This window comes from Tyto alba, unplaced genomic scaffold, assembly GCF_018691265.1.
Source record: "Tyto alba isolate M040663 unplaced genomic scaffold, T.alba_DEE_v4.0 Super-Scaffold_12, whole genome shotgun sequence".
In the NCBI taxonomy this organism is placed as follows: Eukaryota; Metazoa; Chordata; class Aves; order Strigiformes; family Tytonidae; genus Tyto; species Tyto alba.
Genome location: NW_024881274.1, coordinates 3,519,355 through 3,540,920, shown reverse-complemented (window position 1 = coordinate 3,540,920; position 21,566 = coordinate 3,519,355). Strand labels below are relative to the sequence as shown.

Here is a 21,566-nt window from a genome sequence, read left to right as displayed (position 1 = left end):
TGAAGCCCTCTTTTCCACCACTAATGGGGCAGAAAGGAGCCAGGGGGTTCAACATTACCAGTGAGGAGCTGAGCTGGATGGAGCACACCTGCACCAGCCTGCTTTCCCAGGCTGAAAATACACTTGGCTGCAAACCCAGCTCCCACCGTGCCAGGTCTCTGCTCCGCGAGCATCGCGCTGCTGGGAAGGGGGGAGAGGAGGGTGCCTGGTGTGCCGGGATATAAAACAGATGCATCAGGATGTGGCCGTGGGAAGGACACGGGGCGAACGCAGGCGTCTGGGGCGGCTGCTCCCGGGCTCTGGGGATTGCGGCAGAAAGACGAGCGGTCGGGGTTTCACCTCCCCATGGGCGTGCTGTGCTTGGAGGAGGACTGAAAGCAAACAAAAACCTGTGCGTGGGCGGACAGACACCTGCCTTCTGCTCCTCTCCCGGGTGCAATGAGCTTCTCCCGGGCCTCAGTTTCCCTGTGTAAGACATGACCGAGGGCAGAGGCCATCAGATGGGAGGAGGACGGGTGGATCATCCCAGATCCCCTCCTTTCCCCTGCTGCTTCGGGCTGCAGCAGATCCCAGCTTTTTAAGGCTGCAATAATCCCCAGACTGGGATTAGTTTTGCACCTAATCACTGCAGAATAAATATGAAGTTTTATTTACAGAAGGAGAAGAAAGACAGGGAGGGGAAAAAAAGCCTCAAGCACGGCTGATCCCAAGATAATCAGGAGCTGGAGGGCGGGAGGTGATCGCTGACCTCGGACACCCCCCCCCCAGCTCTTATGTAAATGCGTGTCATTACGGTGCTGGAGCCACAGCAGTTGTGAGCTACAGCTCTGTCCCGGCTTGGTGACACACCTCACACCCCCCTCCTTTAAACAGTTCAGGTCTGGACTTTGAGGATTTCTGATGCCAGGTCAGCACCTTCCTTAGGCACCTGCTCCACAGGGAATCCGTGAGCTGTCAGCTGCGATGGGAGCCAGGGTTTAGGGAAGGATGGAGATGCTGCAAGGGGATGCTGAGCTTTCATGATGGGGATGAGGGAGGTTGGGTGCTGCAGGTGTGTCACCCCAAGGCCAGGCTGGTCCCCAGGGATTTGTATTAGAAGTGGATTGGGATGGCAGCTCTCCTGGTTGAGAGCCCTGTCCCACTGAGATCCCAGCCCACCTGCAAGAAGGAGCCCAGCTGCTGCTCTGAGGGTGACAAGACATGGGTTTATTTTCCATCCATGCAAGTGAACAGCCTGGCATCAGGAAAACTAGGGGTAGGAATGTGCTCCATCCCTCCCCAAACTGTCCTCTGTCACTCAAAGTCTCTGTGGCTTTGCCCACAGGTCAGAGATGGCTGGTGGGTGTCCAGGCGGGACCAGTTCCCCGCCCTGGGCACAGGGGCAGCTTGTGACAGCTCCATGCCTGACAGCGCCTGAATTTCTCTTTCCCCTGATGCAGACGTTGACAAATAAATAGCTCTTTTTTGCTTTGGCTCTTGCATAGTGGAAAAAAATGTCTGACCTGATTGGAGAGAGGAGTCCTGGGCTGTGGAAACCCATGGCTTCATTGGCAAATGTGCCCATGGCATAGCTGCCAGGCTGGCCAAAACCCCATGCTTGCACCCTGTCCGTGCTCCCCCACTGATGACTGCCTTATTTCAGTTCCATTTCTGAGCTGGATTTGAAGGACTTCCTCCTGACTGAGAAGAACTTGACTCCCAAGAAGATGGTGGTGATCAGGAAGAGGAGTGCCAGGGCGAGCAGGACCCAGCCGCCTGCTGTGGCTTGATTGCTGGACAAGGACATGCCCAGGAAATCAGTTTGGTCGGGCTCAGCTTGGACTGGAGTGGCTGGAAAATGGAGAAATGAGGGACATGGTTGGTGCTGGTGGCTCTGGGCTGGGGTGCCTTGGGCCACCAGCTCTCCCTTCGCTGGTTTCTTGGATGCTCTCCCCCCTTTAGATTCAACTCCATGGGAAATCAAGGAGAAGCATCCAAACACCCTGTGATTTTTGGGGTGGCCAAGGCGTCACCAAGACAGCTCCACCTTTTCCACGTGGCCCATCCTGGTCCTGATGAGGGCTGATCTGCCCCATCATGGACCTGCTGTGCTTGGCTGAGCCCTTCATACCTGTGTAAGGAGTCCAGTTGTACTCGGGCCAGCCCAGGACCTCCCCATTCTTCTCATTCTCCTTCACCAGCCATGTCATGAGAGGCTTGAAGTAGCTCATCAGGGCATCAGCTGACATGTTGCGATGCCCTGTGATGAGCTCCATGGCTTCAGGCCACGGCTTACTGAAACCCAGCTTCAGGGCCTCCCTGTGGCAGGAGAAATCAGCTCCAGTGGGTTCTCCATCACCTTCTTGGGCACCAGCCCTTCCCTTTTCCCCAGGGCTCGGGGCTGTTGGTAGCAGCAACCCTGGGTGCAATGTGTGCCCCCAGAACCACAGGGTTGCCAGCCCAGAGCACAGGGAAGGAGGTTTTGCTTGGGGGAAAGCAGGGGTTTACATGGATTAAAACCCTCCAGTGAATCCACCCTGATGCAGAGCAATTCCTGGGTGAAAGGGTTAATTTTGCAGCTGCTTTTCTCGAAACAAGGGGGTTGTTTTCCCTAAGGAAGAGGGGGACTGCGGAGGAGGAAGAGGAGGAGGAAGAGAAGGGAGGGAGCCTTCCACCTGCCAGGGTCCCAGCTACCATCTAGTGGCTGCTTTTGCAATCACAGCCCCAGCACCCAGCCCCAGCACCCAGCACAAGGTGCCCCTGGCCGGGGCCCCCCCTGCCCACACCCCAGGGCCAGGGACCAGAGCACCCCATGCTGGGGCAGGGAGGGGATGGATGACCAGAGGCTGCGTTGCCACTGGTCTTGCTGGGCTGGTTTTAAGGTATTTGGGGATATAAATAACTTGGCTCTGCCCTGCCCCTGCACATACCCCAAGATCCTCCCAGCCTCCTTGGACTGGTAGATGTCACACGTGTGCAGGGGACCCGTGTGCTTGGCTGCCACGCAGAGTGCCTGGTGGAACTGGAACTGGATCACGAAGCTGACAAAGTACCTGGGGGGTGGTGGAGAGGGGTGAGGACACGAGAATGGACCCTGCTAGTGGTTGTGCAGAGAGAATGTGGCCCCCCTCATCCCCTGATTGCACCCTCCCAATCTAGAGGAGCATCAATGGCTTTGGAGCTCCATCTGCATCAACTCAGTTCAATCTGCTGATGCCATTTCTCCTTTAACATATGTTTTATGGCTGCCTGGATAGATAAGCCCATCTTAGGGTAGGGGGAAATTCCCTGAAATCCAGCCTTCCTCTCCAAGGCTCTGTCAGGGTCTCCAGAGCTGCCCAGCACCCTCAGGAGAGCGCCCACCGAGTATCTCACCAGCCATGAAACAAGGTACCATGATTGGCATCTGAACTGGAGATCCTGCTTCTGTGTCCAAGTGGTGTCCCTCCTGCCCCAGCCCTGCTTCTCACCTGATGTAGGGGACATTGGCAGGGATGTGAAACTTTGCCCCAGGATCAAAGTCATCTTCAGACCTTGGTGCTGGTGGGCACAAGCCCTGGTACTTCATCCTGGGCCAGAGAGAGAGAGTTAGCCCAGCATGGGGAGGAGAAGGTGGGGTAATCCAGGAGGGGACACAGTGGGTTTTGGGGGGTCATGTATCCCATCGTGCCCCATTGCAGCCAACTGGACCACAAGGAGGAAATACCCAGCGGGATGATGGCCAAGGCCCGTGCACCAAAGAGGGGTCTGAATTCAGGCACACCTGAGGTTCCACCACTGCTGGTTGTACTCGTCCTCCTTGATCCGCCCATCAAACACCTTCCAGCGCCACTGGTCCATGAGGTACCCGAAGGGCAGGAAGGCGATTTTGTCCAGGGCAATGCTCATCAGGTAGTTAATGTCACTTTCTGCCCAGGGTGAGAAGGTGTGAGCAAGGCAGTGCTGTAACCACGTCTCCACCCTGTATGGGTCATTCTGCCCAAGACCAGGGTGTCCCCACCAGGTCCTGTCCCCTCCGTGCATGCAAATCCACCACCCATGTCCCTGACCCCTTCCTCCCTGCCCAGATGATCCTGACCCTCTGCTTTTCCATCTGCTCCCAGCAACACCCCCACTATTACTGTGTGGAGATCCCCTGCCAGCTCACCTTTGTTGTCCGTGACTTTGTCCAGCAGATTGATGCTCTTCAGGTGTTTGGGGGTAGAGACAGACAAGGCCATGACATCCCCAACAGCCTCATGGAAGCCAGGGTTGGCCCCATCACGGAACGAGATGGGCTGGTCCATGTACTGCAGGAAATACTGGACGTGGCCCATCTCATGGTGCACCGTGATTAGGTCATCCATGTTCACCACGGTGCACTGCTTGATCCTGGACCATGATAGGTGGGATGTGGGGAAGAAGAGAGGGCAGTGCTGGGGTGAAAATCTCCAGGAATGATTATACTCCTTTGAGCTATTTTTCTCCCTGGCCTCCCTTTCCACGTGCCCCCACCCCACATCTGATGCCAGGCCAGACTGGTCCTACTCCACTAGGTCGGTCTCTATTTTCTCCTGCATCTCCTGCTGTCCCTGCCCATTCCCTGCCCCTGTTCACTGGCTTTTCCATTCTCCATGGCAAGGAAGGCACTGATTGCCCTCCATCCACCATGGGGGTTCCTGCCAGCAATGCCCGCATCTTGGGCACCAGTGGCAATGTCAGAGTGGCACTGCTGCATCCATAGAGCAAGAGACACCGTGATGGCATCAGGCCATGTGCCCTTATTGTCCGAAGATATTTCTATCTTTCCCAGCACCAAGTCAGCTAGAGCCACCCTCCACTTGTTCCCCATGGGCACCTGAAGTCCTTGCGGTTGTAGAAGTCCCAGGCTGAGGCGTGACACACCACCTCCCGCCCGTCTGCTGGCTTCTCGATCATGGACTTGTCCCAGAACTCCTGTGGCATGGGGATGAGGCCCAGAGAGGTAAAGAAACGGTCTGACTCTTCAAACATCTTCTTGGGTGTCCAGCCCTGGGGAGAGAGCAGACAGAGGACCTGGTGAGGGGTGATGGGGGATGCTAAGTGTGCTGGGGGCTGTGGGAGGGGTGGGAGGCCAAGGACAGCCTTGTTCCTCTGTCCAGAAGAGATCTTTCTGGGGCAACTAGAGCTGAATCCAGCCCTTGGTATAGCCAGGTGGGTAGAGAAAAGAGATTAGTCATGGAGGTTTTTTGGCAGCACCAGAGGATTTGGCAACAGGGGTGGTGGCAACGGCCAAAGGATGCTGGGTCCCAAGGCGCTCGCCCAGAGCAGCCTGGAAAAGCACTGACCTGTTGTTTCATGGCTGGGGTGGCATCCACCTTGGTGGCATCTGGGAAAGGTATCACCAGGTCGAAAATGTTGGACCATGACTGGGCCCACATGTTGCCTGGGAAGCAGAGGAGGACAATTCATGGCAGGAGGGAGACAAGGAGAGAAGAGCAAAGGCAACCAGTTATTTCTGACTCCTGCACAGGGTGGATCACCCTGCCTCGTCCCTGCCCTGCCAATGCATGGGTGATGTGAGCTGGAGTCTGTCTGTGCAGGAGAGGTAAAGTCACATTGTATGTTGCCCTTTCCTGGGGCAGACTGGCCTCTGCAGATCCATCTCATGGGGCCTTGGCCCTTCAGCCAGAGCTGAGCAGAGACCAGCCTCAACTCTTGGCATGACTTGGAGCAAACTATGCCTGGTGGGAGACACAGCTCAGCTAGAGCAGAGCCCTTACCTAGAAGGTGAGCAGGGATGGGACCCTTCAGGTTTATGTGCTCTGCACCATACTTTTTATATAGTGCTCGGCGTACGTAGGCATGCAGGTGGAGGTACAGGGGCTGCAGCTGCAGGTACAGCCTCTCCAGATCTTCCTCAAAGGTGGGTGTTTCATACAAGGATCTCCAGAAGGCCCCATTATCTGTGTAGCCTGTGGTAGGGCAAGAGCAGAAGCTGTCAGACACTGCCCTTCTTGGACAACAGTCTGTCTTGTAGCCCAGGCACCCCAGGTCCCTCCATATCTATGAGACAGTGGATCTCCTGGGAGTTGGTGACATCTCCACACCCTTAATATTTTGGCCCTGGGTTGGACAATCAGCCCAATCCTCTGCTCACAGGGTGCTAAGACCGTGGTGGGTCTCTAAGGGAGCGGGACACTGACCATTGAGCACGGCTGCCTTGTTGCTCAGTTCCACATATCGCTTGTATTTGTTCTTGATCTTCTTCCCAGAAGCATCACGCCAGCCCTTCCAGGCAAAGAGGAGTTCATCATAGTCCCGTGAGGTGGCCATGATGTCCGTGAGGTCTGGGGGAAGAGTAATGAAGCCAAACTGATGCTGTTGGGTGGGTTGGGCTGACACAATTGTACTACACCCAATGTGCTGCTCAGGGGCCATCACAGAGAAGGTGGGAAGGCCCCTTCATGACCTTTGCCCATGTCCCCGTTAAAAATTCCCTCCTTTCTGGGCCTGTTGCAGATGACTCACTGGATACCCTTCCAGGTCTTACCAGGATCCAGAGGGTGACAGATTTTGTTCTCTCTGCAGACCTTGGCTACGCTGTACATGGTCTCCATATCTGAGAGGAGAGTGTTGTACTGCAAAGAAAAACAGATCATGTGAGCTCGTTATCCTTGCTCTTGATCTTGGGAAATGTCACAGCCCATTGCGATGTTCTCAGATGTTTTCCTCTGGTCCCTTCCAAGGCCAAGTGTGAGCCCAAATGGAGGCAAAGTGGAGTCAATACAGGCCAGACTGGGGCCAGCAAGCAATGTGTCATTGCCACCCAAGGGGCCAGGACCCACTGCAGCCTGGGCTAGGCAACCTTTGGGTGGGAAATCTTGGAGACAAGGATCATGGCTTTGTGTAGAAGGTACCAAACTATCACCTTGGTCAAGGGCAACGGGTGGCTGCCCAGTGGCATTTACTAAAAGTTGGGAGAAACCTGTGTCCCCACACAGCGTAGTGGCAAGGGACAGCCCATCCTGCTCTGTCCCCTTGCAGCTCACCTCCTTCAGCTCATTCTCAGGCAGGGCTGCCCTCTCAATGACACTCAGCTTCTTGAGGATGCGCGTGACACTTTGGTCCTGGAAGTCGGAGGGGTCGAACTGCCTGGCCCTCATGCCATACTCAAGTGTGTGATTGGACATGGCCAAGTTCTTCTCCAGCTGCAAGGGCAGGAGGAGACAGAAGAGGAGTTACTTCAAGGAGATCCCTGAGACACAGACCATCACTAGAAACACCACCTGGCATGCCATGGCTGACAAACTTCCCCTTGGCTGCCCTTGTGAGTACCTCATGGCATGACGAGGTTTTTCATGGAAAAGGCACCTCCTGGGTGAGAACCTTACCCCTTGGCTAGGGGCAGAGGCCGCCCTGGTTTTCAGAGTTCATCTGAAACATGCCCTGGATACCAGCTGCCTGCCTTGGCTGTTGCCTCTCCCCGCACAGCCCCAGGGTTGTTCCCATACCATGACCTCCTTGTTGTGTTCTGTGATGTTGGTGTTGTAGGCCCAGGAAGCCTCGGTGTAGGCGTTCCACACTGCCTCAGCCGTGCTGTTGTACTCGGACAAGAACTCTTTAGCTTGTGCTTCATCTGCTATTTTGTCTAGAGGAGGAGATAAATGGGGGAAGAGCGGGGGAAGGTCAGGAGAGTCCTTCTCTTTTCAAGAGTGTCACCCCATGGAGAAGCCATGGTGGGGCTTTTCCCAGAACTGCAGGTCCATTGAAGGACGCCACAACTTGGGAGCAGGTTGAACCAAGAAATGGGGGCAGAGAGGCACAGCTGGGGTGTCCTGTTGGACAGATGATGGGATAACAGGAGAAACCGCATGCCCTAGACCCTCTCATGTGAGCAGAAACAGCTGACAATAGGTGACCTGTCACACCATGTCTGACACCGTGTTTGATACAGGTGACCTGTCACACCATGACTGATAGCATTACTACAGCAGCAGGGCCACAGCTTCAGACAATGGTCGGTCAAGGGGTTGGCTGATGGCACCTGCGTCCTGAGAACCAATACTCTGTGGGACTACATGTGGAGCTGGTTATTTCTCTCTCCTGGCACGGGGACCTCCCCCGCCCTCAGCAAAGACCTCCCTCGGCACTGTCCTGCCTAAGGGTTTGTCATGTCCCTTGGGAGACCTCTTCCTGCCCCTTCCCAGAGCCAGGATGGAGCTGCAGCCTTACCAATGCCTTCAGGGTAGCCTTCAGGGATAGGGGGACGCCAGTCAAACTCGGGCCAGCCCAGCACCTCATTGGTCTTGTTGTTCTGCTCCTGAAGCCACTTGGTGACAGGGCTGAAGTACTCCAGGAGGGCCCCGGCATCCATCTTATCCATGCCGGTGAGGTTGAACAGGATTTCCTGCCATGACTTGGAAGACCCAGCTTTCAACACTTCCCTGCAGAGGAGCGGGACAGCAAGAGCCAGCGTGAGGCCAGAGGATGGATGGGAGAAAAGCAGTGATGGTATTTTAGCACGACAAGGGTTGAAGATGCTACTCCTGAGTGGGAAAGGAACCTGAGAACTGCCTCTGAAGTCCTATCTGTCCTGCATCTTCCTTCCTGCCTTCCTTCCTGCCTTCCTTCCTTCCTTCCTGCCTTCCTGCCTGCCTTCCTGCCTGCCTTCCTGCCTTCCTGCCTGCCTTCCTGCCTTCCTGCCTTCCTGCCTGCCTTCCTTCCTGCCTTCCTGCCTTCCTGCCTTCCTGCCTTCCTTCCTGCCTTCCTGCCTTCCTGCCTTCTTGTCTTCCTGCCTTCCTTCCTGCCTTCCTTCCTTCCTGCCTTCCTGCCTTCCTGCCTTCTTGTCTTCCTGCCTTCCTTCCTGCCTTCCTTCCTGCCTTCCTGCCTTCCTGCCTTCCTTCCTGCCTTCCTTCCTGCCTTCCTTCCTTCCTGCCTTCCTGCCTTCCTTCCTGCCTTCCTTCCTGCCTTCCTTCCTTCCTGCCTTCCTGCCTTCCTGCCTTCCTGCCTTCCTGCCTTCTTGTCTTCCTGCCTTCCTTCCTGCCTTCCTTCCTGCCTTCCTTCCTTCCTGCCTTCCTGCCTTCCTGCCTTCCTTCCTGCCTTCCTGCCTTCCTTCCTTCTTTCCTGCCTGCCTTCCTGCCTTCCTGCCTTCCTTCCTGCCTTCCTGCCTTCCTTCCTTCCTTCCTGCCTTCCTGCCTTCCTTCCTTCTTTCCTGCCTGCCTTCCTGCCTTCCTGCCTTCCTGCCTCCCTCCCTCCCTCCCTCCCTCCCTCCCTCCCTCCCTCCCTCCCTCCCTCCCATGGTGATTGTCCCGACCCTCCTCTGTCCCCACCTGAGTTTGTCTCCAGCCTCTTTGGACATGTAGATGTCACAGGTGTGCAGGGGACCGCTGTGGTTGGCAGCCTGGCACAGCGCCTTGTGAAACTGGAACTGGAGGATGAAGCTCACAAAGTACCTGCCAAAGAAGCCCATGAAGGTGAGCTCTGGGGGCAGAGGGGAGCAGACAAGACTTAGGGTGTGGGGGAAGGCACCCAGCCACACATCAGCTCCCCACCGTTTGTGCTCCCAAGCATTGGATAATCTCTGTGTCCTTGGCAGGGGCAATGCATCCCAGTCCCTGCCCGCAGAGCTGAGCCCCAACTCCCTCTACTCCCCAAACCCCCAACTCCTCGCCAGCACCTCCTCTACCTGATGTACGGGGTGTTCCCAGGGATGTGGTACTTTGCTCCAGGGTCAAAATTGCTTTCATTCCTTGAAACTGGAGCACAGATACCCTGGTATTTGGTTCTGTAGACAATAGAGAACAGGAGCATGAGCTGGAAAGAGGGAAGCAGATGAACCAAGGCAGGGAATGGGAAAGCAAGGCTGAAGAAATCTGCACAATTAGAGTGCACTTCCATGTATTTTCATCCATCCATCCACCCATCCATCCACCCATCCATCCATCCATCCATCCATCCATCCATCCATCCATCCATCCATCCATCCATCCATCCATCCATCCATCCATCCATCCATCCATCCATCCACTCATCTACCCACTCATCCCGCCCATCCACCCATCCATCCATTGTTTTCCAGTGATTTTTATGGTTGCTTTTTCCTTTTTTCCTTCATTTCTTCTTTCCTGCCTTCCTTCCTTGCACACCCCCAGCTTCCACACTCCCACCCACCACTGGTGACTGCCCTCTACCTCAGATACCACCAGTCGTAGTTGTAACGGTTCGGGGGTGTGCGGCCATTGAACACGTTCCAGCGCCACTGGTCGATGAGGTAGCCGAAGGGCAGGAAGGCTATTTTCTCCAAAGCCATCTTCAGCAGGTAGTTGATGTTGCTCTCTGCATGAAAAAAAGCCTGAACCAGGTTGGGAAGGAGTCTGGCTGGACAACACTATGACCACTAGACTTTTTATGAGCAAGAAGGTGAGCAAATCTGGATGAGAATTGGGAGCAACATTTCAACATATGATTTTCCTCCCTAGAGAAGGCTGTGTAGGATACAGGAGGTTTTTCTTGATGCAGCTCCTTCTTGGGGCAACACATGCCTTTATACTGTGTGGGGGTGGTGGCAGTGACAAGCTCAGTGTGCCCTTGGCCTGGATCTCAAAGTGAGAAAGTCTCTGGTAAGTCTAATTCTAATGGTTCCATCTTCACACATTCATCCTGGGGGACTCAGGGTGAAGGGCCTTTGGTCTGCATGGCTGTCACACCACTGCAAACACTCTCATGGTTTAGACCCAGAACCAAAGTCAACTCCGGGACAGTCACCAACACGTCATATGAGCACAGAAGACGGTGACATTTGCTTTCCCCTTTGCCACAAGGGAATCGAGGGAAGGAAGGTTGGAGAAGGACGTGCTGGAGAGCCAGCTGAAGCTGTGAAGTCAGGGAGGGGTTGGCAGCACTGCCCTGAGGGGTTGTTGGCTGCCATCACCGTGGTGGCGTGGCTGCCAAGGGCTGGTTAGTTGGGCAGCGATGCCTTGAGGCAGGCACCATCTGCTCTGTGGTGTTTATGCAGCATCGGCCCAACGCTCTTGGCTGCTGTGATGGCTTCCCCATCACGAAACGTATTTAATGACGAGGCAGGAGGATCCCAGGACTGTCCCTCCTCCGCAAAGCAGCCGCCAGCGGCAGGAGTCTGTGAATGCTCCATTTCCTCTGCTGCCGTCTGCTTTGACGTGTCAGCTGAGAGACAGGTGGGGAGAGAGACACTTGCCAAGCCGGGCAGTGCCCTGTGGCGACAAGTCCTCCTCCACTGAGCCAGCTGGCAGGCAGACACGGCACCCGCTGACTGGCCTCATGACTGTGCGCGTAAGCTCTCAGTGCCACCTCCGCAGAGCTACACCGGGAGCTTCTGGGCTGGATGTTTCTTGGCGAGGGAAGGGGGAGAACTTGAAAGGTCACACCTGATCAAGTACGAAGATGCTGCTTTCAGGTTTGTGGCTCTGATGGAGAAGGGAAGGGAACAGACAGGCTTTGGAGACCCTCCCTCCTGCCCTTGGGGGTGAAGAGGATGGAGCCGTGAAGGGTCATGCATGGGCACATGGAGCCAAGAGATTGTGCATGGACCCATGGAGACAAGATGGATCCTACACAGATCCACGGAGCAAAGAAGTTGTTCATGGACCCATGGAGACAAGATGGATCCTACATGGACCCATGGAGCCAAGAAGGGGGTGTGCATGGACCCATGGAGATAAGAAGGATCTGTGCATGAAACCAAGCATGGGTGAAAGGTGAATGGGTGAATGAGCCATAGGGACTTGCCTACTCTGGGCTGCATTGCCAGACTGCAGCCACCCTGGCATGTCCCAAAACCTCCCTGGTGCCACAGGCAGTGCCCGAGCCCTCCAGGCTACCCAGGTGCCCAGGGCAGCTGCCATACCTGTGTCCTCAGTGGCACTGCTGAGGAGACCAATTTTCTTGAGGTGGCTTGGGGTGGAGACAGACAGGGACAAGACATCGCCAATGGCCTCGTGGAAGCCAGGGTTAGCCCCGCTGCGGAATGAGACGGGCTGGTCCTTGTACTGCAGGTAGTACTGGACATGGCCCATCTCATGGTGCACCGTGAACAGCTGCTCCATGGTCACCGTTGTGCACTGCTTGATCCTGACGAGTGAAAACAGAGCATTGCGGGAGCTGGTGAGGGGCTCTGGCTGCCTGTGCACCCCCTCAATGGGACGCACCCTCCAGGGTCCCTGAGAGGGTGGCAACCCCCCATGGAGAAGGGAAAAGACCCAGTGGAGGGGAAAGCAGGGCAGTGTGGTGCCCCAAGACCATATCCCAGAAGGTGACAGGTTGGGCTGCATGGCCAGGCTGGGAGTACCCTAAATGGTGGCCACCAAGGGGGATGGAGGAGGGTCTCATCCAGTAGCCCTGGGCCCTTGCATGCCTCCACACACCTGAAGTCCTTGCGGTTGTAGAAGTCCCAGGCTGAAGCATGACACACCACCTCCCGCCCGTCTGCCGGCTTCTCAAGCATGGACTTCTCCCAGAACTCAGGGGGCATCTCCAGCAGCCCCAGGGAGGTGAAGAACTCCTCCGAGACCCGGAACATGTGGGTGGCGTTCCAGCCCTGGTGGGCAGCAGGCAGTAGGTTACGGCTGAGGAAGGGGCTGTTCTGGACACTGCCTCTGATGCTCTCCCAGCACCGTGGGGGTGAGGTAGGTCCCTCCAAAGGACCAGAGTCCTGACCCCTCACCCTGATAGGGAGTCCTGGCCCCAGAAATGGGGAGAGCATTTATAAGAACCAGTGAACAGTGGTGTTGGTGCCCAGCATGGACAAGAGAGAGGAGCAGTGCTGATGCCCCAGGAGGGCCTGGAGCTGTGTGATGGTGTGGATGCAGCCCTCAACCCGGGACTGGCACTGGTCCCACTGCACTGTCCTTCCTCTTTGCCCACCCATTGCCTCTTTGGTCACTGCCAGAGGGGGAGTGGGGTCATTTCTTTGTCCCTTCCTCTCCCAGACATAGATTTTCTGCTGTCCCCTATGCAGGTATGAGAAACCGCTCACATGGGGTCAATGTTATATGCAAGTCTTGGCCAGCACCCCCTGCTTTTTGCCCCCTGGTGCCACCAGTGAGCCCCTTGGCCCATCACCTGCTGCACCATGGTGCTCGTGACATCGAGGTTGGGTTTCCCAGGGTAGGGGACCATCAGGTCATAGATGTTGTTCCACTGCTGAGCCCACATGTTGCCTGAGGAGATAAGACAGCTGGAGCAGAGCTGGTGGTAGGTCGGGAAGAAGAGAAGCACAGTGATGACTAGGACCTCCCTGTCCCACTATGGGCCTGCGTGTGCAGTACCTGTGGGCACAGGCTGGGGGGGTCCCTCCTCTTACCCAGGAGGTGAGCAGGGATGGGACCCTTCAAATTGATATATTTAGGACCATAGCGATCATACAGCTTCCTCCGGACGAAGGCATGCAGGTTGAGGTAGAGTGGCTCCAGCTGGTTGTAGAGATTCTCCAGGTCATCCTCAAAGGTGGTTGAGTCATACCAGGAGCGCCAGTAGCTGCCTGTATCCTCGAATCCTGCCAGGGACGCAGTGATGACCCCCAGCACCAGCCCCCAGAGGCTGTGTCCCATCCCATCCCTGCCCCACCCGGCCCCAAGAGCTGGAACCAGGAGACAACAGTAGGATTTTTGCCCTTTCCCCAAAGTGTTGGCATCAGGGAAATGGACGTTGGATGCCTGACTGCACGCAGGACAGGGAGAGCATCAGGGGACCTCATTGCCCCAGTTCCCACCCCCCTGATTCCTGACCCCCTCTGCATCTCCCCCATCCCGCTCATACCATCCATCTGATAGGCCTCGTTACTCAGCGTCACAAACTCCTCGTACTTGGGGCGCAGGGGGTTGCCCGCGGCGTTGTGCCACCCCTCCCAGGCATAGAGCAGCTTCTTGTAGCTGCGGGAGGTGGCCATGATGTCCGAGATGTCTGGGACAGAGGGGACAAGTAGGACATGAGGGAGAGGCAGGAGAGGGGGGTCACATCCCACAGTAGCGCTGCAGAGGTACCACCACCATCGTGCCAGACCCAAATACCCATCCTCGGCCTGGGACAACCCTGATGAACATTGGTGGGACCTGTCAGACCCAACTGGCTGGGGATGTGGGGACCAGGGCCAACTCATGGCCATGGGGTGCTCAGCACCCCCCAGGAGCAGGGGGACAGGGACCATACCTGGCTCCAGCTCCCAGCAGGTACCATTGGGCAGGCACACCTTGGCTGTGGAGTAGATTTTGTCCATGTTGCTCAGGATGGTGTTGTACTGTGGGGAAGAAAAAGACATTGGGGCTGGAAAGGGATGGGAATGGCCCTTCAGAAGGGATCTACAGACTTCCCAGCTCCAGAGTGTGTGTGTCCAGAAGGATGTGGAGGAGGCTTGGTGTGTTCAGTTACACAATTCGGTTTTGGTGAGATAAGCATGTTATCATGCAGAGTTTTTGCACCCATCGCACGGTGGGAGCAGGGAGGCTGTTTGGGACAGATAACCCCTGCACGGCCACTTGCCGAACCCCCTTCAAACACAGGGCCCATGCTCGTGGTGTCCTGGAGCTGGGCTATTTATAAAACTCTTTGTCAGTGGGGCTGCAGCACAGCCTGTTTATCTAAGCGGGTAGAAAAAAAAAAAAAAAAAACAACAAACAATAAGAAAACCAGGAGGAGGAGGGGGATTTACTTCTGTGAACTTCAACAACAGCAAACAATAGCAACAGGGCGTTTCCTGGAATCTGCCTGGGGAGCCCATTCCCAGGGACGGAAATTCCTCTGCTCCGTCCTTCTCTGCTCCCATCCCTCTGCTCTGGCTGGGTGAAGCGGATACAGACAGGGGACAGTGGTGGCTGTGGGATGGAGCTGCCTTGGGGACCGGCAAGACATGGCTGATGTGGAGGGAGGAGACATGATGCTGTCTGTTATCTGGAAGAGGGTAGGGATGGGTTTCCTGGAAGGAACTGGGGCCGACAATTCTCCAGAAAGGATTGTATCACTGGGCTTTGCCAGGGTTTCAGTGGGGAGGACTGTCAGGGAGCCATGGGTCGGGCTGGAGGGAACGGCAGTGCCACTGTCCCTGCACTTGTGCAGAGGCAAGCAGCTGCCAGTCTCAGCCTGGGCAATATTTTCATATTTCATATTGCATGGAAATCAAAATCACCTTGCATTTAGGTGAACTACCCTGAAAGCTCAGGACAGCGATGGGGAAGGCTCAGGATGTCCTGATGTCCCCAGCGCAGAACTGTGTCACCAAGACACAGCATTTCTGGGCTCACGGGGAGAGCTCAGGACATGGGTGGCTGCAGCAGCCCTCCTCTTCAGCGGGCTGCATCCCTGAGGAGCCCCAGGGGCAGGGGGGTTCCGTACAGACGGCCCCTGGATGTAGGAACAACCTGTCTGGTCTCCAGGTGACACCCAAGGCCATTCTGTGAGAGCAGGAAATCTCTGGTTCCCACTGGGATAGTTCTGAGATGAGATCAGGGCTGGATGATGAGGCCAGTGGGCACTACACAGCTCCCAGAGATAGCACCCCATCTCCCTCCCTCCACCAACGTCTTCCCTGTGCAGAGGCCAGGGAAACCCTCCAGAATGCAATAGAAGGGCAATGGTCCAGGAACAGAGACTGGGGCTTGGGAAAAATCCCTGTCAGGGATTTTGCAGCACCCCAGAAAATCCCAGGGCTTTGCTGGCACCTCACCTACCTGCTCTCTCTTCTCCAGGGGCAGGTTGGAGGGTCCCAGGGTCTGGATGGAGCCAATGATTTTCCTCAGCTGCGGGTCACTGAAGTTGCTCCAGATGTGGCCGTAGAGCTCCTTGGCTTTCTTCCCCCACAACTCTGTGAAGTTTTGCTCCTCCAGCGATGCCTTGACCTGCACGTTGAGAGGGGACAAAGGGACTCAGGACCAGCCCTGGGACATGCCACCACTCAGGTGACGGTTTGGGGGCTGTTTCAGAGCCATGAGGGTTTGTGAGAGCCAGAGGGGACGCGACACGAGGTGACAGGCAGGGCTGTCCCCAGTCTGTGACATTCGTAGGTAGAGACATCAGCTTCTAGCCGACGCAGCAACGTCTGCAGCCCCGGCTCGCCTGCAGTGCTTCTGGCGAGCACCCGCCAAGGTGGCCTTTGAGGATGTTTTAGAGGCAATTCCAGGGTGTCGTGGCCTGGGTGGGGTGTGGATGCTGGGACCGGGGTGCCCAGGCCTCGCAGGCAGGGTGTCCGGCTGCCCCCAGACTGGTTCTGGCAGCTGCCAGACCCCAATTTCAGAATGAGCTCAGAGGTCTGGCTTAATTTTATTCCTATTCCTGCTGTTTCTCACCTTTGCAGAAGCCCAAAGAAAAGCTACAAAGATTCCACATTCGCTTTACTCCTACCTATACCTCCTTGCTAGAACTCTACATTTCTCCTTTAGCTATTTGCAGCCCATTCCCCATAAGTGCCACATCTGGGTTTCACCTTGCGGAGGGGCACCCATTTGCACTGAGCCCCTGGCTTTGGGTCTCTCAGTGTCACCCATCTCCTGCCAGCCCTGATCTCCCTTCCCAGGGCCGTGGGACAGCTGGGAGCTGCCTGCACTGTGGGGGGTTATTTAGGCAGCTGGAGCTGTGGCCAGCGGCCATGATTTTGGGACGGCGTGTATTGTGGGCAGTCACATCCCAGCCCTGCCAGTGACAGCTGTATTTTTGGGAAACACTGATCTTTTGAGAGTGTCCCGGCCCAGGCAATGTGCAGGATATAACAAGAAGGTGCTCGCTGTCCATGTGCCATCCTGGCATGATTTATGGAGCTCATTAGCTGTTACTCGTGGCATTTTTAGCCTGGCTCCAACAAGGCTGATTTGTTTTATTTTAATCTTCACATTCCCTCTGCTGGCAGTGGGGAGGGAAGGGAGTTACCGTGTGGCAGGGCTGGAGGCTGCCTGGGGCAGGCACCCACGCAGCCAGGGGACAGGGAGGTGGGGATGCCAAAAATGCCAGTGTCCCAGGCTGCCCACCACCTCCTCGGACACCCCAGCACCCACAGCATCGCTCTGGGTACCAGCTGTCCCTGACCCCTCAGCACACCAGGATGCACCAGCCCCACGGACACCCTGCACTGGAGCAAGCTGCTCTTGCTTCGCCCCACTAAACGGACTATATCTTTACCACTTCCCAGATCCTGGTGCAGAGCCGGGGGAGCTGCAGGAAGCAGAGTCCAGCTGTGTTTCATCTTCTCCTTGAACAGGCGCCTGTGTTTGGTCAGGCAAATTGTACCCTAAACTCTCCTGACAGCTCTGGTGGAGCGAGCCGAGGCCGGCGGCACTGCCCAAGACTGCCTCGCCGAGGCTGTGCCCACCAACCCTGGCCCTTCTCCCCCACAGCTGAGAGCTCTCTCTGTGGGGGTGCCCCTGGAACCCCACATTCCCCAAGTCTCCCTACCAAATCCCTCCACCCCAGTCCCTTCCTGCTCCTGGTTGCACAGTGAAGATTCAGCAGCGCAGGATGTGGCCCAGGGCACTGGGGCTGCTCTGCCCCGGGCACCCCGAGAAGTCTCGCACCCATGAGCAGCCCCTGAACCCCAAACATCGTCACCACCCTCTCACCCAGAGCCCCAGCTTGCAGGAGATGGTACACTTCCCTCTCTCATGGCCGAGCTCCCTGTCTGTATCTCCAGCATCCCTCTGTCCATCCCTGCGTGGCTGGGGGCTGCTGTCCTGCCTTCAGCCTCCTGCCCCACCCCCCGTCACTTTGTCCCGAGGCCACATTTTGTGGCAGGATCTGGAGCTGCCCACAGTGGCCTGAGTCAGTCCCCCCTTGTGTTATAGACATGTGTGGGGTTTGCCTGGCCCAAGGCTTCCCCGGATCCCCCAAATTCAGCTTTTTGGGTTGTGCTGGACAGATGTTCACCCTTTAGTACTCAGTGCCTCCCCATCCCACCGCACACCTCCCTGCTGCTCCATCAGTGAGTTGATCTAGGGGGCTGAATCCCCCTCCTATCACTGGGCTGGCTTGGAAGCTTTGAAATTGCAGAGAGAACCTGGCCACGATCCTCAGGCATTTATTAACACAGGAAAGGGTGAAAGCTGGCCTGGAAATGCCTCTATAGAAAAGTCCATACAAGGTCCTTTCTTGGCCCTAACCTTGGACTTGGTGTGGCCAGGATGCTCTCGCACTGCCCCAGGGTCCTGAGCCCCACTGCAACATCTGCAGCAGACACTGGGCGCCTGCCCAGGCATTGTGTCAGTTCGCCAAAAAAAGGCTGAAGGGGCACTTGGGTGCTCTCGGGTGTCCTGCCAAGTTGACAGCGGCCAGACCTGGCAGCGATCTTCCCCCCATGCAGGAAGATGTGTTTCCTTCCTACTGCAGGGTACGCTGCGTCCCCCTCATCCCCACGGGATCCGGAGGGGTTCAGGGCTGTATGACAGCTTTTGGGGTGATACTGGGGTCCCTGAATGCGTGTAAGGGCTGCACTGACCCCCATGCACCACTGGCTTTACAGGGTGGCAGGTATATCTCTGAGCTGTATGCAGCACCTTGGCCGTGCCCCCCGTGCCGGGGCAGCCAGCAGCTCCCTGGGCACAGCAAGAGCCAGGGAAACCTCTGCAGCCCACCCAGGCACCGCGATTCCCCGGCCCGCACCGGGCAGGGGCTGCTCTGCAGCTCACCCGAGCGAGAGCAGCCCCTTGGGCTTTCCAACACCCTGCCCCGCTAAATCCAGCCCTAACACACGGAAACCCCTGGCAAAACACATGCATGCCTGTGGGATGCACACAACATTTCTCCCTGATGGGACTCTGCCCGCACATAGCTGGGCTGGTGTCTAATTCCCCTTAGCCTGGAGTGTTTTCCCAAAGCTGGCTTCTTCCCCGTGGGCTGGGAACACAGGGATAAGGGGTGGCGGCCTCAGTCTCAGTGTCACCCCGCTGCTTGTGCACAGTTTGGGCTCCTGGCGTCTGCCCCAAACCAAAAGCCCCGGCGCTGGGATGCAACGGGGCTCCGGCATGGCGCAGTGCCTGGACGTGGTGGCAGGGACGGGGACAGGGACACTTGACACCTGACCCCAGTCCAGGAAGGGGGGGAAGAAAAGTGGAAAGTGTTGGGAGGAGAGAAGCACCTCTAAAAATAACCTGGACTCTGCTCCTGGACCATGGCCGTTACTGTGGGGCAGAGTCTCCCTGAGAACCAATTTGGGGCAAAACCCTACAAGTCCCAGCCCAGGTTTGACACCCTGAGGTGACAAGAAAGGAGCCCATGGGGAGGAAGGGGACCCTGCCAAGTGTCCCCACCGTGCCCCAGCCCCCCTGGTCCCCGCTGCTGGGGACACCCCTGCGGTGGCATCGCCCCCATCCCGCCACCCACCTGCAGAGCAGCGTTTTCGGCCGTCAGGTTGGTGTAGTAATCCCAGCTGGCCGAGACGCTCTCGAAGAGGACGAACTCAGCCGTGCTGTTGTAGGCTCTGGCGAAGAGGGCGGCCCCTTCCTCGGTGGGGTCATGCTGGGGGGGCTCGAGGCCGGGCCGAAGGGCACCCGCCAGGCTCAGCCCCAGCAGCAGCCCCAGCGCCGGGGGCATCGCGGCGGGAGCGGTGCACGGAGTGGGGGGGGCCCCGTTCGGTGCCTTGCGAGATAGCTTTGCCTCCGCTGCCGGCTGCTTATAAGCCAGCAGCCTTCGCGCAAACCCTGCCCACCGAGCCTGCCTCTCCTCGCAGATAAGACCGGAGCATTTTGCTCTCCCTTCGGCAGCTCCCGGGCTTGCGGGAAGGAGCAGGGAGCAAGCGCTGCCTTGGGGTACAAAGTCCCTTTGGTATTGGCCATGCCAGGAGGGAAGAGGAAGGGGCTGGGACGGGAGGGAGGAAAGGAGACAGATGGAGATCGAGGGAAAGGCGGAAAAAAGATAAAAGAGGAGAAAGGCTGGAGTGGAAAGGGTGGGTGGGAGGCAGCTCCAGCCCTTCAGGGTCGCGGTCCCCTCCTCGCTTGGCGCAGGGGGATCCAGCTCCACTGGACCATGGCGTTGGGCAGGACATCCCCTCCCCACGCCGGCATCACGCGGCAAACGCCCCTCGGCAGCGCCCCGGCCACCCGCCGTGGGACACGAGGGCGAGCGCAGAAGGGAAAGCACTCACTTGGAGGGCAGCCAAGGCCCATCTCCTGCTGCTCCTTGCCAGAGTGACCCCCTTCCCGACATAACCTAATTTTTCAGAGGAACGGAGTATTTCTGCTGGTTGTGAAGGAAATCCCATCACATCACACCAAGTGTTTTGGACTTGGAGGAATTAGTCTGACGACAAATGAGTAATAAAAAGTTCCTTCAAAATGAAAAACAGACCCGTGTCAGTGGGCTTGATAGTCCCTTTCATTTTTTTTTTTTTTTTTTCTATTTAATTAACTATATCCCTTTCCCTCAGGGCCTGGCCCCAGTCCTGGGAACTGTGCCCAGCCTGAGATTAAGCCCCAGGTTGGCTGAGCCCACCACCCCTCATTGGGGCCACCACCCCACAGGGACAGAGTGGACACCTGCCATGGAGGGGAGAGGTTTTCGGGGGGGACAGAGGGAAACCTCTTGGTTTGTTACCCCTTGGCTGGGTGCTGCAGAGCAGCTGGAAACCATCACAGCCCCTTGGCATCAGCCCCCCATGGGAACAGCATGGCCCCTTGACAAGGGACAAGTCCTCTTGACATGACTGAGTACCCTACAAGGTGTTCAGACCCATTTCCAAAAAAAAAAAAATAAAAATAAAAATTTAGGAGCCTGCAACTCTCTGATGTCTATTAAACCTCCCTCTAAAAATCACAGCTTCCCCCCCTGCCCCGCCAACCACCACCTACACCGGCTGACGTGGGCACCCAAACAACCTTCATCCCCCCGACCCCCAAGCCTGTATGGATGTGCAACAGCACCGGCACCTCCTGCGAGCCTGGACGTCACGGATCCGGCAGGCAAAGCCAGCATCTGCCTGCAGACCCCCTTGCCGATCCCTCTCCCCACCGGCCACAGGTCTCTGAAAACTCCGCTTTACTGGGAAGTTGGAAAAAAAAAAAACCAAATGGTTGGTTTGGCTCCGATTTGGCTGGTGACCAAATGCTGATGAATGGAGATTTCCTGAGCCCCGCCAGCCTCTGTTCCCAGCTGCGCCGGGGAGGGGCTTTCCCGGCTCCGGGGCGTTGCGGCACAGCCTCCGGCACCGGCGGGGGTCTCAGATGAGCGGGCCGCGGCCGAAATGGGCTCTGCAATCTCAGCGCAGCGCTGGTATTGGGAAATCCCAGCGAGGGAGGCCGTCTCCAAGGTTGGCGTTTCCGATGGGCGACCTCCGCAAGGGAAGGGCGGCTCGCCATCATTTTGCACACAAACATCTTCCAGGGCTGGTGCAAGAGGGGCTGCTGTGGGACTTGGTGTTGGGCGAGAGGTCCTCTCAGTGGCTGCATCTCCAAGGATGACCGCAACTTTGTGGCAGCCCGTCCTATAAAGCTCCAGCTGGGATCAGGCCAAAAAATATCCTGCATGCAGGAGAGTGTTTGCAGGTGAAATGGCTGTTGGCTCAGGAAGGCAGGCGAGATGGTTGCGAGCTTGAAGATGCCCGTTGGTGCCTCTGTGCTGCCCTGAATCCACGCTGTGTCTCCACACCCACCAAGGATGGGCTCAGAGACACCCATGGGACACCC

The 21,566-nt window shown here is 56.9% G+C and overlaps 1 protein-coding gene across 1 annotated transcript; it reads right to left on the bottom strand.

The window, feature by feature from the left end:
- Positions 1 to 1,185: 1,185 nt before the first annotated feature.
- ACE (angiotensin I converting enzyme) lies at positions 1,186 to 19,687 on the bottom strand. The gene is made up of 25 exons (XM_042787538.1): positions 19,270 to 19,687; positions 15,636 to 15,803; positions 14,122 to 14,209; positions 13,732 to 13,875; positions 13,277 to 13,468; positions 13,036 to 13,133; positions 12,339 to 12,511; positions 11,822 to 12,045; positions 10,131 to 10,275; positions 9,626 to 9,724; positions 9,270 to 9,392; positions 8,173 to 8,384; positions 7,452 to 7,588; positions 6,990 to 7,148; positions 6,491 to 6,578; positions 6,144 to 6,287; positions 5,721 to 5,912; positions 5,286 to 5,383; positions 4,817 to 4,989; positions 4,127 to 4,350; positions 3,743 to 3,887; positions 3,450 to 3,548; positions 2,910 to 3,032; positions 2,111 to 2,298; positions 1,186 to 1,830 (listed from the first exon to the last, which is right to left on the bottom strand). Exons 1-25 carry the CDS (start codon positions 19,477 to 19,479, stop codon positions 1,634 to 1,636), a joined length of 3,843 nt encoding a protein of 1,280 aa, XP_042643472.1. The 5' UTR covers positions 19,480 to 19,687; the 3' UTR covers positions 1,186 to 1,633.
- Positions 19,688 to 21,566: the final 1,879 nt, after the last annotated feature.